At 41.6% G+C, this 18,229-nt stretch overlaps 1 protein-coding gene across 2 annotated transcripts in view; it reads left to right on the forward strand.

Moving 5' to 3' along the window:
* Window positions 1-18,229, forward strand: part of WDR47 (WD repeat domain 47) — a 79,551-nt gene that overhangs the window by 33,044 nt on the left and 28,278 nt on the right. The window contains exons 3-6 of one of the 2 annotated variants that reach the window (XM_058439500.1): window positions 2,007-2,091; window positions 4,481-5,283; window positions 11,601-11,724; window positions 13,917-14,095. In XM_058439500.1, coding sequence (XP_058295483.1) covers window positions 2,007-2,091; window positions 4,481-5,283; window positions 11,601-11,724; window positions 13,917-14,095 — 1,191 coding nt within the window. Of the gene's footprint in view, window positions 1-1,996; window positions 2,113-4,480; window positions 5,284-11,600; window positions 11,725-13,916; window positions 14,096-18,229 lie in introns of those variants that run through there. The other variant, XM_058439499.1, reaches the window with a different exon arrangement.

The raw sequence follows: 18,229 nt of genomic DNA on the forward strand, positions 1-18,229 counted from the left end.
GGCGGCCGGGCAGAGTCGCTCCTCACATCCCAGACGATGGGCGGCCAGGCAGAGATGTTCCTCACTTCCTAGACGGAGTGGCGGCTGGGCAGAGGCGCTCCTCACCTCCCAGACGGGGCGGCCGGGCAGAGGAGCTCCTCATAACCCAGACGATGGGCGGCCAGGCAGAGACGCTCCCCACCTCCCAGACGGGGTGGCGGCCGGGCAGAGGCTGCAATCCCAGTACCCTGGGAGGGCAAGGCAGGCGGCTGGGAGGCGGAGGCTGCAGCGAGCCAAGACCACGGCACCGCACTCCAGCCCGGGCAACACCGAGCACCGAGTGAGCGAGCCTCCGTCTGCAGTCCCAGCACCTCGTGAGGCCGAGGTGGGCAGACCATTCGAGGTCAGGAGCTGGAGACCAGCCTGGGCGACATGGTGAAACCGCGCCTCCATTCAAAGGAGAAAAACCAGGGAGGGGTAGTGGCGCGTGCCGGCAATCGCAGGCAGCCGGCAGGTCATGGCAGGAGAATCATGGGAGCCTGCAGCGAGCCGAGTGTACTCCAGCCTGGGCCACAGAGGGAAGAAAAGAAAGAAGAAGAAGAAAGCAAGGAGGGAGGAAGGAAGGAAGGGAGGGAGGGAAGGGAAGGAAGGAAGGTTGGTTTATTGTTATATGCAGAAAGGTTAGCCAGATACAAGTTACTCGATCATTATCAGAAGTTGATCCTCTTGTTATTTTTTGATTTGCTATCCAGACCATGCTGCTTGATATTTCTTTGCGTTTGTACATTCTTCACTTACCTGGAATATTAATCCCTTCACCATCTCCTGCCTTTACCTGGTACACTTCTGATTGTCTTCTGAGAGTCAGTTGTTATGTCTTTTTTTTGTTAACTTTCCACCTCTTTTGTACAATTGGTTTCATACTTCTTTGAGGCCTTGCTGAACTCTGTGAATGTTTTATATAATTTATTAGGTGACCCTCTTTTTGAAGGCAGGGGTTTTGTTTTATTGGACACAATTTGCTACTACATCAGTGGCTGAAAGAATGACTGAAGGTTCATTATTTTTTTCTTTCCAGACTTAGAAACACTTTTTCTATAAATTGCTTCAGGCAATAAAGCTTTTGATTCTTAGACAAGTTAGGTAGACTCTTTGCTATCCCTTCCCCTCACTGAAAAATTCTTGTTAAAAAGCTTTAAGTTGGGACCAGGTGCAGTGACTCATACTTGTAATCCAAGCACTTTGGGATGCTGAGGCAGAATTGCTTGAAGCCAAGAATTTGAGATCAGTTTGAGCAACAAAGTGAGACCCAGTCTCTACAAAACAATTTTAAAAATTGGCTGGGTGCTGTGGCACACAGTTGTAGTCCTAGCTGTTTGGGAGGCTGAGGCAGGAGGATTGCTTGGGCCAAAGTTTGAGGCTGTAGTGAGCTGTGATCATGCCACTGTACTCCAGCCTGGGTGACAGAGCAGAAGACTCTGTCTCTAAAAAAAAAAAAGAAAAACAAGAAAAAAAGCTTTAAGTCTCTAGTTACTTTGTAATGTTTTAGAAATGTTCATTTTCTCCTACCCTTTCAGCCCCATTTTTTATTAGACTTTTCTCATATTTAAAAAGAAAATATTTGATTTAATCTTTCTACAATGTATAGGTATATAAAAATGTAACATACCCCATAAATATATACTATTATTTGTCAATGAAAATTTTTTTAATAAAGAAAAAACAGGATGTAAGGTAAACAAAATATTTTGGATATAAGACTTTTGATTTAATATTAGGTAACATTTGATATCTTCCATAAAAATTGGATTTTTGTTTACAATTAATATTGGAAATAGAAATTCATTCTCTGAGTGTTAAATTGTGATTATTTGTGACTGAACTTTCTTCAGTTATGGCTTCAATGTGATAAGAAGCCTAGTAAATTATTTGAATAATTTTCCTGAAGCAAAAGTACTTATATAGTAACTTCTAAGTATATTTGACATCAGACATTGGAAAAATTAATGCTTCATTTTTTTCCACAGGTTTCGTTATATTATCCTGAAGCAGAAGTTTTTGGAAGCTTTATGTGTTAACAATGCGATGTCAGCAGAAGATGAGCCCCAGCATGTAAGATTTTTATTCCTGAAGGTTTGCGCCCTAGTCTTGTTTTCAGTCATAAGTATTTTAGTCACTGAAATGAAGGATTAGCATCAAAAGTTTTCAAAGTTTGTTTTTTTTTTGAGACGGAGTCTCGCTCTGTCACCCAGGCTGGAGTGCAGTGGCGCGATCTTGGCTCACTGCAAGCTCCGCCTCCTGGGTTCACGCCATTCTCCTGTGTCAGCCTCCCAAGTAGCTGGGGCTACAGGCACCCGCCACCACGCCCGGCTAATTTTTTGTATTTTTAGTAGAGACGTGGTTTCACCGTGTTAGCCAGGATGGTTTCGATTTCCTGACCTCGTGATCCGCCCGCCTTGGCCTCCCAAAGTGCTGGGATTACAGGCGTGAGCCACTGCACCCGGCGTTTTCAAAGTTTTTATGAGCTGGGATGGGGCAAGATCTGGTGTTTTCCAGGTGTAGTATTTTCAATCTGTAGCACTTCTAAACTTGTTCCATGGTTTAAGCCAAGATATATAAATAGCTGGCTAGTTGAAGAGTGTGTGCATCTCTCTTGTTTAAGGTAAGTCAGCAATAGATAAAGTTTGACTTGATGACTCTTCATCATTTCTTCTTTTTTTTTAATCCCAGAAGTGGATTGGTTATGTTTATTTCCTTTTTCTCTGTCTTGTCTGTATTTTCTTTGATCCAGAGATAGTTATTTTTGCTGAAATGTTTGTCTTCATGACTATTTAAATTTAATGAAAGTAAATCATTTTGATTAGTAAAGTGACTTTTAAAGATTCAGTGTTAATACTAAAACTGAGAAAACTTATATTAAGTTCTAGTAACTTAACTGAAGTAAAGTGTCTTAGTCCATTTGAGCTGTTATAACAAAATATCATAAACTAGGGGGCTGTTAAACAATAGAAGTTTATTTCTCACAGTTCTGGTAGCTGGAAAGTCCAAGATCAAGGTACCAGCAGATTCATTGTCTGGTGAGGGCCTGTGCTCTGGTTCATGGATGGTGCCTTCTAGCTGTGTTTTCACCTGGTTAAAGAGGCTAGCTAGCTCTCTGGGGTCTCTTATATGGGCACTAATCTAATTCATGAGGGCTGAGCACTTATGACCTAGTCACCTCCCAAAGGCCTTACTTTTCTAATACCATTACCTTGTGGGGTTAGGATTTCAACATAGGAGTTTTAGGGAGGCACAAACATTCAGACTGTGGCAAAAACCAAAGGATTTTACAGTGGGGACTTTCAGATACAGAAATATTTGCCAGATAATGATGTTCAAAAGTGAAAAGAACACTGGAACCTGAGTTAGGAGACCTATTTTTTATTCTGTCTTTGCCACTAATCAACTGAATTACCTTGGTAAATGTGTACCCTGACTTTTCCCATATGTAAGATATGGAGGCTGGACTAGGTGAGTGCTGAAGTTCCTTACATCATTAAAAGCTTATGATTCAAAGACAATATTCACTATACAAATTATTATAATTTGTCTCTCAGCTAAGCTTCCTTTTTGGTCTGTCTGGATTGTTTTGTAGTAAGTCAACTGTAGGCATTCCCTTTCCGTTTTTTTTTTTTTTTTTTAAGACAGAGTCTCGCACTGTCGCCCAGGCTGGTAGTGCAGTGGTGTGATCTTGGCTCACTGCAACTTCTGCCTCCCGGGTTCAAGCAATTCTCCTGCCTCAGCCTCTCAAGTAGCTGGGATTACAGGCGCCCGCCACTGTGCCTGGCTAATTTTTTGTATTTTTATTAGAGACGGGGTTTTACTATGTTGGCCAGGCTGGTCTCAAACTCCTGACCTCATGATCTGTCCACCTCGGCCTACCAAAGTGCTGGGATTACAGGTGTGAGCCACCGTGCTTGGCTGCCTTTTCTTGACTTTCTATCCCCACACAATTTTGCTGTAAGGTAAGTTTGGACTAACAGTATGGCTCCTTTGCCTTTTGGGTAAGCTGGAATGATAGCAAGGTTTATAAACAACTGAACATTGGCATGCTTCAATTTGAGCTGGGCACAGTGTGGCACACCTGTGGTCCCAGCTACTTTAGAGGCTGAGGATCACTTGAGCCCAGGAGTTCAAGGCTGTAGTAGTGCACTGTATTTGTGTGTATGAATAACCCCTGCACTCCAGCGTGGGCAGCAGAGTGAAATCCTGTCTTAAGCCTGAATTATAATAGAACAGTGTTTTTATAGATAAAAGTTTAATGTACTAATTAACCAAATTTTTTATTATTTTTATTTTAGTTGTGAAAAGATTTTGTTCCTATCTTGAAAGCTGTTGCATATCCTACAAATTATATGAGTATTCTGTGGCAATATAATTTATTCTTTGTACTCTTGTCGTTTTCATATTTCACAGCATGTTTTTTATAGTGATTATTTGATCATTTATATTTTTCTTACAGCTGGAATTTACCATGCAAGAAGCTGTACAATGTTTACATGCTCTAGAAGAATACTGTCCTTCTAAAGATGACTATAGTAAGCTCTGTTTGCTTTTGACTTTGCCTCGTCTGACCAATCATGCCGAGTTTAAGGACTGGAATCCCAGCACCGCACGAGTTCACTGTTTTGAAGAGGCTTGTGTCATGGTTGCAGAATTCATCCCTGCTGATAGGAAGCTAAGTGAAGCTGGTTTTAAAGCTAGTAACAATCGTTTATTTCAGCTTGTAATGAAAGGCCTACTTTATGAATGCTGTGTAGAATTTTGTCAGAGTAAAGCAACTGGAGAAGAAATTACAGAAAGCGAAGTGCTTCTTGGCATCGACCTCTTATGTGGTAATGGTTGTGATGATTTGGATCTGAGTTTACTGTCATGGCTTCAGAATCTTCCATCTTCTGTCTTCTCTTGTGCTTTTGAACAGAAAATGCTTAATATTCATGTTGACAAACTTCTGAAACCTACAAAAGCTGCATATGCTGATCTTTTGACTCCTCTTATCAGCAAACTCTCTCCCTATCCATCATCCCCAATGAGAAGACCTCAATCAGCTGATGCCTATATGACCCGCTCTCTGAATCCTGCTTTAGATGGCCTCACCTGTGGACTAACCAGTCATGATAAGAGAATTTCAGACCTTGGAAATAAAACTTCTCCAATGTCACACTCCTTTGCTAACTTCCATTATCCAGGGGTACAAAACCTCAGTAGAAGTCTCATGCTTGAGAATACAGAATGTCACAGTATTTATGAAGAATCCCCTGAGCGGTAAGCATTTGGTTATACAAATTAGGAAATCTTAGGCTGGGTGCGGTGGCTCATGCCTGTAATCCCAGCACTTTGGGAGGCCGAGGCGGGCGGATCACAAGGTCAGGAGATCGAGACCATCCTGGCTAACACGGTGAAACCCTGTCTCTACTAAAAGTACAAAAAATTAGCTGGGCGTGGTGGGGCACCTCTAGTCCCAGCTATTCAGGAGGCTAAGGCAGGAGAATGGCGTGAACCCGGGAAGGGGAGCTTGTAGTGAGCTGAGATCACGCCACTGCACTCTGGCCTGGGCCACACAGTGAGACTGTGTCTCAAAAAAAAAAAAAAAAAAATTAGGAAATCTTCAGACGTTTGAGATAATCTAATTATAGTGTGTATATGTTTTCTTTTCTTTGAGACAGGGTCTGGCTCTGTCACCCAGGCTGGAGTACAGTGGCACAATCTCCCAGGTTAAAATCAGCCTCCTGAGTAGCTGGGACTACTGGCACACACCACCATACTCAGCTAATTTTTTTTATATTTGATAGAGACGGGGTTTCTCAGTGTTGCCCAGGTCTCAAACTCCTAGACTCAAGCGAAGCAATCATCCTGCCTTGGCCTCCCAAAGTTCTGGGATTACAGGTGTGAACCACCATGCCCAGGAGTGTGTATGTTTTCTTAATGTTCAGGTCCTTTTAGTTGAAAGTCCTTAATACTTTAGTAAGGGTTTAAAATTTTTGATAATTAAAATTATATGAGAAAAATCTTTATTTTATTTATTTATTTATTTTTTTTGAGACAGAATCTCGCTCTGTCGCCCAGGCTGGAATGCAGTGGCACAATCTCCGCTCACTGCAAGCTCCGCCTCCCGGGTTCATGCCATTCTCCTGCCTCAGCCTCCCGAGTAGCTGGGACTACAGGCGACCGCCACCGCGCCCGGCTAATTTTTTGTATTTTTAGTAGAGACGGGGTTTCACCGTGGTAGCCAGGATGGTCTCGATCTCCTGACCTCGTGATCCACCCGCTTTGGCCTCCCAAAGTGCTGGGATTACAGGCATGAGCCACCACGCCTGGCCAAAAAATCTTTATTTTTATATCTTATTCTTTTGCTGGTTATAGATGTAATACATGTGCTGTGAAGAAAATTTGGAAAATATAGAAGAGTAATAGTATGAGAATTAATATCCCACACAATCTCATACTTAGATGGACCAGTCTTTTTTTCTATGAGTATTTTTTTTTTTTTTTGGGATGGAGTTTTGCTTTTGTCACTCAGGCTGGAGTGCGGTGGCATGGTCTCGGCTCACTGCAACCTCCGTCTCCCGGGTTCAAGCAATTCCCCTGCCTCAGCCTCCTGAGTAGCTGGGATTATAGGCACCTGCCACCACGCCCAACTAATTTTTGTATTTTTAGTAGAGATGAGGTTTTACCGTGTTGGCCAGGCTGGTCATAAACTCCTGATCTCAGCTGATCCACCCACCTCACCCTCCCAAAGTGCTAGGATTACAGGCGTGAGCCATTGCGCCCGGCTATATGAATACCTTTTTAAAAACTGGGAATGTATTACATGGATTTTCATGTAATCTGCTTTTTCCACTTGAAAGACCACGACTATTTTCCATATTCTTAAACATTTCTTGATATCAACGATTAATCATAAGTACGCAGTATTTCATTGTATGACTGTATCACAAATTTAACTCCTTATTTTAGGATACCAGGTTGTTTCTACTTTTTTTCTCCTGTACATAGTAGTGTAGTGAACAACTAGAACTTAAAACTCTATTTCCACTTACTTTACTTTAGTGATTCTTATGCATGTGAAGGAAATAAGTGTTAAAGCCACCATTCAGTTTTTCCTTCAAACCTGCCATGAAATAATAAACTCCTGATCAACAGTTATTTATTTCAGGGTTAGGAAACTTTCTGCCTCATTTTTCCAGGAAACTCATGAGGATGTATGGATGGTTTTCTGTAACTTAGGGTTGGCGCAATGAAATATTAGTGTTGACTTCAATAAATTTATTTCATGAAAGAGATAAAAATGAAACCTTTTCACATTACATAGGATAGTTGGAGCCATTCTTTGCAGAGGAAGGAGCAGTGGGCTCAGAATTTCTGTTTCTAATTAGAGCAAGTGAGCTGGGTGCGGTGGCTCAGGCCTGTAATCCTAGCACTTTGGGAGGCCGAGGTGGGTGGATCACTTGAGGTCAGGAGTTCAAGACTAGCCTGTCCAACATGGTGAAACCCCGTCTCTATTAAAAATACAAAAATTAGTTGGGCGTGGTGGCACATGCCTGTAGTCCCAGCTACTCAGGAGGCTGACACAGGAGAATCGCTTGAACTTGGGAAGTGGAGGTTGCAGTGAGCCTAGATGGCACCACTGCACTCCAGCCTGGGCAACAGAGTGAGATACCGTCTCAAAAAATAATAATAATTAGAGCAAGTGGAGATTCTTAGTTAAGGCATAAGAAATACAGGATGAGGCCGGGCGTGGTGGCTCAAGCCTGTAATCCCAGCACTTTGGGAAGCCGAGGTGGGTGGATCACCTGAGGTCAGAAGTTTGAGACCAGCCTGGCCAACATGGTGAAACCCCATCTCTACTAAAATACAAAAAAATTAGCTGGTGCATGCCTGTAATCCCAGCTACTTGGGAGGCCAAGGCAGGAGAATCACTTGAGCCCGGCAGGCGGAGGTTGTAGTGAGCAGAGATTGCACCATTGCACTCCAGCCTAGGCGACAGAGTAAGACTCCATCTCACTCCAAGAAAAAAGAAGTATAGGATAAATGTATAGGGAAGCCTTTTCTGTTAAGTTGCTCTGAGATTATATAGGAGAGGGTTGTGATATTTTCTTTCATGTTCTTTAGAGAGGAGAATCTAACTTGAGCCAGTTAAGTGAGGGACTTCCTAAAGGGTAGGTTAACTTTTTTTTTCTTTTTTTTTGAGACGGAGTCTCGCTCTGTTGTGCAGGTTAGAGTGCAGTGGCGCGATCTTGGCTCACTGCAACCTCTGCCTCCTGGGTTCAAGTGATTCTCCTGCCCCAGCCTCTCAAGTAGCTGGGATTACAGGCGCCTGCCACTGTGCCTGGCTAATTTTTGTATTTTTAGTAGAGATGGGGTTTCACCATCTTGGCCAGGCTGGTCTCGAACTCCTGGCCTCGTGATCTGCCCACCTCGGCCTCCGAAAGTGCTGGGATTACAGGCATGAGCCACTGCACCCGGCCTGAACATAGTCTTTAAAGTCAGACATAGGTTTGAACAATAGCTTTGCCATTTGCTGGCTGTGTGACCTTGGGAAAGTTATTTAATCTCTCTGAGCCTCAGTTATCTTCTCTATATAATAAAGCATTGACTTGCAAAATGAGATAAAGCTTCTAGTAGAGTGGCAAGCATGTGATTGGTACTCAGTGAATATAAATTTCTTCCCTTCAGAGCTCATGGCTTTGGTAAGGACAGTGTGTCAAAAAGGACTACTAATGAAATGCTGGGAGAGAGTTACTGTCCTATGGATAAAGTATAAAAATTTACTTTGGAACAAATGTACCTATTTTTAAATATATTTTAGATGTAATTTTAAAAATATTGGGACTGGTATGGTGACTCACACCTGTAATCCCAACACTTTGGGAGGCTGAGGTGGGAGGATTGCTTGAGGCTAGGAGTTTGACACCAGCTTGGGCAATATAGTGAGACCCTGTCTCTATTTATTGTTTTTTTAAATATATATATATATATATATATATGCTCAACTAGACCAATTATGCTAAGTATGCAACATGAAGAGTACTACTTGAAATACTTGAAGTCAGTATCTTTTTTTTTTTTTTAAGTGAGTATACATTTAAAATATATTTCAGGCTGGGCATGGTGGATCACTGGAACCCAGGAGTTCAGGACCATCCTGGACAACATGTTGAAAACTTGTCTCTACAGAAAAATACAAAAATATTAGCCAAGCATGGTGGCGTGTGCCTGTAGTCACAGCTACTTGGGAGGCTGAGGCGGGAGGATCAATTGAGCCCAGGAGGTTGAGGCTGCAGTGAGCCTTGATTGCACCACTGTACTCCAGCCTGGGTGACAGCAAGATATCCTATCTCAAAAAAAACCATTTTTTTTCAGTGATTACTATGTGCTAACACCATGCTACAATATGATTGAACTACTATGGTGAACAAGAAGATAAAACATGAAAGAAAGGGAGTGTGTAATATTTTAAAAGGATATCTTTCCACTTGAACAGAGACACTTAAAATGGAGAAAAATCATTTGAAATATGTAAGCTTGAAATGCATGTATTTCAGGCATGGACTAGCACTGGAATTGGAGTCTGATGACCTGAGTTCAAGTTCAAGCTCTATTTTCTAGCTATGCAATCTTAGGAAAATCACTTGTTTTTTGAGTCTGTTACCTCTCTGTGAAATGGGTCTTATAACCTGTTTCACAGGTTATTGTGCAAGTTAAATGAGATAATGCATATGAAAGTTCTGTATACGTTGCAAAATTAAATGAAATGTTACTTTTTGAAGATTATTTTATTCTTTATACAGGTAATAGCTCTTACAAATTCTTCTTTGTGGACATAAAAGGGGACTTCTTGTGGCCATTAGTAATTCATAGCACAGTCTGGTAGCCAAAAAACTCCTCCTCAGTCTTTTTTTTTTGAAATGGAATCTAGCTCTTACTGCCAAGGCTGGACTGCAATGGCACGATCTCAGCTCACCGCAACCTCTGTCTCCCGGGTTCAAGTGATTCTCCTGCCTCAGCCTCTCGAGTGGCTGGGATTACAGGCATGCTCCACCATGCTGGCTAATTTTGTGTTTTTAGTAGAGACGGGGTTTTTCCATGTTGGTCAGGCTGGTCTCATACTCCCGACCTCAGGTGATCTGCCACCCTCGGCCTCCGGAAGTGCTGGGATTGCAGATGTGAGCCACTGTGCCCAGCCCAAAGAAAGTCTTCTAATAGAATCTCAAAAATTCTTAAAATTGTATAGAAACATATGGAGGAAATAATGTTTAGATAACAAAACTGTAAGTTTTTATTTTATAAAGATAATTTAGGCATTATATTATCCAACCTATTATTTGTATTCATCAGCCTATTTTAAGCTGAGCCACAGAGAATATAAGTGACTGTCCCAAGGCCACACAACTGATTTTATTTTTTATTTATTTTTATTTTTATTTTTTTGAGGTAGAGTCTCACTCTGTCACCGGGCTGGAGTGCAGTGGCGTGATCTCGGCTTGCTGCAACCTCTGCCTTCCTGGTTCAAGCGATTCTCTTGTCTCAGCCTCCCAAGTAGCTGGGACTACAGACGCGTACCATGCCCAGCTAATTTTTGTGTTTTTAGTAGAGACGGGTTTTCACCATGTTGGCCAGATGGTCTCGATCTCCTGACCTCGTGATCTGCCTGCCTCGGCCTCCTAAAGTGCTGGGATTACAGGCATAAGCCACTGTGCCCGGCCCACACAACTGATTTTAAATTGGAGTCCCTGCTGTCACTCTCCCTGCCTAATAACCCGGTACTCCTCCATTAAGACCTTCCTATTTTTTAAAACCCTTTTTGTGGTGTTTTTAAGAGAAGAAAGGAAAATAAAAAATCTATTTGTGTACAGTTTATAAACAGGCTAAATATCCTTTTTTTATTTTTTGAGACAAGGTCTCACTCTGTCACCCAGGCTGAAGTGCAGTGGCGTGATCTTGGCTCACTGTAACCTCTACCTCCCGGGATCAGGTGATCCTCCCACTTCAGCCTCCCAAGTAGCTGGGACCACAGGCGCCCCACCACACCCAAGTAATTTTTTTTTTTTTTTTAAGAGACTGGGCTTCGCCATGTTACCCAGGTTGGTCTCGAACTTCTGAGCTCAAGCGAGCTGCCTGCCTTGGCCTCCCAAAGTGCTGGGATTACAGGTGTGAGCCACCGTGCCTGGCCTATTCATTTTTTAAAATTAAAATTTCTTGGCTGGGCGTGGTGGCTCATGCCTGTAATTCCAGCACTTTGGGAGGCTGGGGAGTGTGGATCGCTTGAGGTCAGGAGTTTGAGACCAGCCTGACTAACATGGTGAAACTCCGTCTCTACTAAAAATACAAAAAATTAGGTGGGTGTGGTGGCAGGCACTTGTAATCCCAACTACTCTGGAGGCTGAGGCAGGAGAATTGCTTGAACCTGGGAGGTGGAGGTTGCAGTGAGCAGAGATTGCGTCACTACACCCCAGTCGGGGCTACAGAGAGAGACTCCATCTCAAAAATAATAATAATAAAATAAAATTTCTCTAACTAAAATATATTTTCCTTTACTCCCGCCTCTGCCTTTTTGTTTTTTTGCACGTTTCTGGAAGAAGTGATACACCTGTTGATGCACAGAGGCCTATCGGCAGTGAAATCTTGGGCCAGAGTTCAGTTTCAGAAAAAGAGCCTGCAAATGGAGCACAGAATCCAGGACCAGCTAAACAAGAAAAAAATGAGGTAATATTTGCTAAACCTAGTGTTTTTCAGAGTTATTCTCTTTGTAAGAAGTAATAGAATTTACTTAGAGTGTAAAAAAGAATTTTCTGATATTTGGGAGTAGGAAATAATATACATAGATTTTCTTATTATTAGTTTATTTTCTCTCCTCTCTTCAACGAATATGTGGCATATTTAGTTGCCATTGTGTATTCTGGAGCAATTTTAACAGGTGAATTGACTAACAATCTAAAATATTACAGGTGACATTGCATGTTTTACATGCTTTCCGACTCAAGTAATTGAGCTTACATTAAGCATGGCTAGTTTACGTTTGTTGTTTTTTTTTTTTTTTTTGAGACGGAGTCTTGCTCTGTCACCCAGGCTGGATCTCGGCTCACTGCAAGCTCTGCTTCCCGGGTTTGCGCCATTCTCCTGCCTCAGCCTCCCGAGTAGCTGAGACCACAGGAGCCTGCCACCACACCTGGCTAATTTTTTTGTATTTTTAGTAGAGACGGGGTTTCACCATGTTAGCCAGGATGGTCTCGATCTCCTGACCTCGTGATCCACCCACCTCGGCCTCCCAAAGTGCTGGGATTACGGGCTTGAGCCACCGCGCCTGGCCGGCTAGTTTACATGTTTAAGATATATGGCCTATATTTTACTAATTAGATTTAAGAATAATAAATTAGACATTTTAAATATAGAATAAAACTTTTATCCAAATCCAGGGTTCTAGATTATTTTTCTTTGGTGTTTTTGTGAGGAAATTGTATTGTGAAATAGGGTATAAGTTTTATATAGGCTGGATATGGTGGCTTATGCCTGTAGTCCTAGCACTTTGGGAAGCTGAGACAGGTGGATCACCTGAGCTCAGGAGTTCAAGACCAGCCCAGGCAACATGGTGAAACCCCATCTCTACTAAAAATACAAAAAATTAGCCAGGCGTGGTGTCACAGCTACCTGTAGTCCCAGCTACTCGGGAGGCTGAGGCAGGAGAATCGCTTGGACCTGGGAGGCGGAGGTTGCAGTGAGCCAACATAGTACCACTGCACCCCAGCCTGGGCAACAGAGTGAGACTCTGTCTCAAACAAACAAACAAACAAACAGGTTTATACAGCATGCCACTTTGAAGGGGCTAAGTGGTTTTAATAAGTTGAATATGTTTTTTGTTTTCAAGTAAATATTAAGAATCTATTTCTTTATAGCAATGCAAGAAAAAAATTAAAATTAAAAAAAGAATGAAGTAGAAAAATTACTATTAAAAGTACATGGATGTGCACCAAACAACAGAGCTTTAAAATATGATGCAAATATTGAGAGAGCTGAAGGGAGAAATAGTTTTGCAATAATAGTTGGAGACTTCAATACCCTACTTACAATAATGGATGAAACATCCAAGTAGAAGATCAGTAAGGAAATAGAGGACTTGAACAATACTGTAAACCAACTAGACCTGGCAGACATATATAAAACAACTCCACTCAACAACAGCAGAATACATACCCTTCTCAAGTGTACATGGAACATTTTTTAGTACTATATGTTAGGGCTATTGGGAATTGTACTGCGATAAACATATACTTGCAGGTGTCTTTTTGATGTGATGACTTATTTTCCTTTGGGTGGATACTCAGTGGGATTGCTGGATTGAATGGTAGATCTACTTTTAGTTCTTTGAGAAATCACCATACTGTTTTTTTCCATAGAGACTACTAATTTATATTCCCTCCAGCAGTGTGTAAACATTCCCTTTTTACTCCATCCATTCCAACATCTATTGTTTTTTAGTGATGGCCATTCTGGCTGGGGTAAGTTGGTATCTCATTATGTTTATTAAATATTAATGCAGTCCCTCAGTATGGATATTTTTAAAGAAATGCCAGATTTGTATTAGTCTTTATCTACATTCATTTTCTCTGATCATGGCCCCCTTGTAACCATTATAATTGGTATTTTTATTTTGGGTTAGTCAGGGAACCAAGGCAACCATTCATTTTGGTCAGTCTATTTCCATGGAATAAAGCAAATTAACTGATCCACTTGAGTATTAAGACTCATACTGTTTTTCAAAGAGCAATAGATTAAGTATTTTGTGATTGTTAAATATAGCTAATTGTATATTTTATTCAGCATTTATAAAAGGTACTGTTGAGTGAAGACATTCTGTCATAGTTTGCTCAAATATATATATTTTTTCTAATGTTTTTAAGCTTCGAGATTCAACAGAACAATTTCAAGAATATTATAGGCAAAGATTACGCTATCAACAGCATTTAGAACAGAAGGAGCAACAGCGGCAGATATACCAACAGATGTTGCTTGAAGGAGGCGTGAATCAGGAGGATGGTCCTGATCAGCAGCAGAATCTTACCGAACAGTTCCTTAATAGGTTGGTCTTCTAGTCACTTTTTAAAATATGGAGTTATTTGAAAGCTATTTAAAACATGCAATAACTGCTACTTTCTATGTATAGTTTGACATTTTAAGGCTTTTTAAGCATTTCAAGTAATGTGGAGTTACATATTGCTTTCTAGTCACAGCATTCTGAGGGCTCATCTAGTTTTGTCCTTATTCCCTAAGCAACTAGAGCAGAAGAGTGCAGAGGTTCAGTGCACTGAACAGCCAACAGCCAGGTGGATCCAGCTGTGCCAGGGTAACTGAAGATCTAGGGGAAGTTATTCTAGTTCTTTTTATCTATTTATCTGCTGCTTTTTTTTTTTTTTTTTTTTTTTTTTTTTTGTGAGGCAAGGCTCTCACTCTGTTGCCCAGTCTGGAGTGCAGAGGCGCGATCTTAGCTCACTGCAGCTTCAACTTCCTGGGCTCAAGTGATCCTCCTGCCTCAGCCTCCTGAGTAGCTGGCACTACAGCACATACCACCACACCCAGCTAATTTTTGTATTTTTTTGTAGAGTTGGGGTTTTGCCTTGTTGCCCAGGCTGGTCTCAAACTCCTGGCCTCAAGTGATCCATCCACCTTGACCTCCCAAAGTGCAGGGATTACAGGCATGAGCCATTGTGCTGGCCCTTACCTACTTCTTATTTCTTCTAACCTTCTTACGAGGTTACCATGAGGATAAATAGAGTTAATCTGTGTAAAGTGCTTAGAACAGTACCTGGCACACTGTAAACACTATGTTGTTAGCTGCTATTTTTATTGTTACTAAAGTGCTTAAACCTACAGATTTTTTTTGATTTGATATATTAAAATGATTCTTATAATTTCTGCCAAAACAATATGAACTACATTTATTGTTTTCAATTATAGGAGAAATATATACACACACATATGTGTGTTTTTATTTTTTATTATTTTATTTAATTAATTAATTTATTGATTTATTCATTCTTGGGATGGAGTTTTACTCTGTCGCCCAGGTTGGAGTACAGTGGCGCGATCTTGGCTCACTGCAACCTCCGCCTCCTGAGTTCAAGCAATTCTCCTGCCTCAGCTTCCCGAGTAGCTGGGATTACAGGCGCATGCCACCACACATGGCTAATTTTGTATTTTTTTAGTAGAGATGGGGTTTCATTGTGTTGGCCAGGCTGGTCTGGAACTCCTGGGCTCAAGTGATCTGCCCACTCCCAAAGTGCTGGGATTACAAGCGTGAGCCACCACACCCGGTCTTATGTGTGTGTGTTTAGAATTCAATAAAATAATATATATTTAAATAAGCAACGGTTGTGGGAAGATTAAGTGAATTAATATATGCAAATGTGCTTACGACAGTTCTGGCACATAGGAAGTATCCTATGAATGTTGGCTATTGTCATGATTACAATTAGGTAACTGTAATGGTGACTGTTAGCTCTTCACTTGATTCAACAATATGGGAAGTAATCTGCGTGACAACTCTGAGTGTTGTGTAAGTCAGTGAGCGTGAAATTGATCCTGTCTTCAAACCTTCACAAAGGGAGTGGATTTTTTTGTTTTGTTTTTTGTTTGTTCTTTTTTGAGATGGAGTCTCACTCTGTCGCCCAGGCTGGAGTGCAGTAGCTCGATCTGATCACGGCTTGCTGCAGCCTGTACTACCCCGGCTGAAGGGATTCTCCCATCTCAACCTCCCAAAGTGCTGGGATTACAGGTGTGAGCCACCCCACCTGGCCTTTTTTTTTTTTTTTTTTTTGAGACGGAGTCTAACTCTGTTGCTCAGGCTGAAGTGCAGTGGTGCGATCTTGGCTCACTGCAACCTCCGCCGCCTAGGTTCAAGCGATTCTCCTGCCTCAGCTCTCTGAGTAGCTGGGATTACAGGTACGCACCACCATGCCTGGCTAATTTTTGTATTTTTGGTGGAGGCGGGATTTCACCATGTTGGTCAGGCTGGTCTTGATCTCTTGACCTGGTGATCCGCCCACCTCAGCCTCCCAAAGTGCTAGGATTACAGGTGTAAGCCACTGCACCTGCCCTTTTTGTTTTTTAAATGGAGATAGAGTCTTGCTCTGTCATCCTAGGCTAGAGTGCAGTGGTGTGATCATAGCTCACTGTAACCTTGAACTCCTGGGCTCAAGTAGTCCTCCTGCCTCAGCCTCCCAAAGCTCTGAGATTACAGGCATGAGTCATCATAGCCGGCTCACACAAGGATTGTTTAAACTGGTGGTCTCAAGAGTCTGAATAGGCCTCTGAACATCCAGTTTGGGTATCATTTTCTTATCACCTCTGTTCAAGTCAGTGGCCTGTCAGAATTATTCTTATTTGATGGATTGCCATTTCTGGTTTTTGGATGTTTTCTTCATAGCCATAAAAGTCATGGATGTAATTTGAATTTCTGACCAACTTATTTTGCAGTGAGAGCAGATATCTAGCAGTGAGAAGATGCAATGGCAAAGTTCTGTGACCCTCCTCCCCAATAGTAGTTAGTGATGTACGTCCTCAGAAAAAAAGCTAAACTATTCGGGAAGGTTCATCTTTCCTTTAAAGACAATCATAAATAGAATTTAAATTCTTTTTTTTTTTTTTTAATTTGAGAGAGGGTCTCGCTCTGTTGCTGAGTCTGGAGTGCAGCAGTGTGGTCATGGCTCACTGTAGCCTCGACCTTCCGCCTCTGGGGCTAAAGTGATCCTCGAGCCACCACAAGCAGCTAATTTTTACATTTTTTATAGAGGCGAAGTTTCACCATTGTTGCCCAGACTGATCTTGAACTCCTGAGCTCAGGCAATCCTTCTGCCTCGACCTCCTAAAGTGCTGGGAATACAGGCGAGAACCACCATGCCTGGCCTAGAATTTAAATTCTGTCTTGTAATTTAGGTTTGTTTAGAGTATATTTATTGTTTTGTTTTTGTTTTTTGACAGGGAGCTACCGTGCCTGGCCCATCCTAAATTTTTATATATTAGTTTCCCATAAATTTTCTGTCGTTCTCTTAATCTTTTCTTATCTATTCTGTTCTAACCCTTTAATACAATTATAATTTTTTTTTTTGGGGGGGACAGAATCTTGCTCTTGTTTCCCAGGCTGGAGTGCAGTGGCGCCATCTCGGCTCAGTGAAACCTCTGCCTCCCAGGTTTAAGCGATTCTTCTGCCTCAGCCTCCCAAGTAGCTGGGATTACAGGCACCGCCACTACGCCCAGCTAATTTTTTGTATTTTTAGTAGAGACAGGGTTTCACCATGTTGGTCAGGCTGGTCTCGAACTCCCGACCTCAGGTGATCCACCTGCCTTGGCCTCCCAAAGTGCTGGGATTTCAGGCTCCCATGCCTGGCCCAATATTTTTGTTTAATTATTTTTTCTAAACTCTTTAGTTTTATATATTTGGGCCTGTACTAGGGCTTTAAGATACGTAAAATCAAGGACAAATTGAATGGAGATAGAATCTGTAAATTAAAATGTACTTTTTCCTCTCAATGTTTTATTCTTCCAGATCACTCTTGCAGGTCATTATTTCTAGATTTAAATTTTACTTCTTCCTTCTGAGAAACATAGAAAGAAGAGAAATAAGTTGTGTTATACAATTAGATCTTACTGAAAAAAATTATAGCATGATGGGAATTTTATTAATAGTACTGTATCATTACTTTATACCTCTTGATCTTTTGTTTTTATTAATACTAATTGGCACCATTGATTTGACAATTAATAGGCATATTCAGCCTCTTCCCCATCCCACCCCATTTTAAGAGAGTTAAAATGCTATATTAGCATTTTTTTTTTTTTTTTTGAGGCGGAGTCTTGCTCTGTTGCCTAGGCTGGAGTGCAGTGGCGTGAACTTGGCTCACTGCAACCCCTTCCTTCCAGGTTCAAGCGATTCACCATCTCAGCCTCCCAGGTAGCTGGGACTACAAGCGTCCACCACCATGCCTGGCTAATTTTTGTGTTTTTAGTAAAAAGACGAGGTTTCACCATGCTGGGCAGGCTGGTCTCAAACTCCCTACCTCAGGTGATCTGCCTGCCTTGGCCTCCCAAAGTGCTAGGATTACAGACATGAGCCACTGTGCCTGGCTTGTATTAGCATTTTAAATGCTTTTTATACTTTGCATTTTTTCCAAATTTATTTGACCTCATACCCTTTTTTATGGGGAGTATAAAAAAGATA

Source organism: Hylobates moloch, unplaced genomic scaffold, assembly GCF_009828535.3.
Source record: "Hylobates moloch isolate HMO894 unplaced genomic scaffold, HMol_V3 SCAFFOLD_5, whole genome shotgun sequence".
NCBI lineage: Eukaryota > Metazoa > Chordata > Mammalia > Primates > Hylobatidae > Hylobates > Hylobates moloch.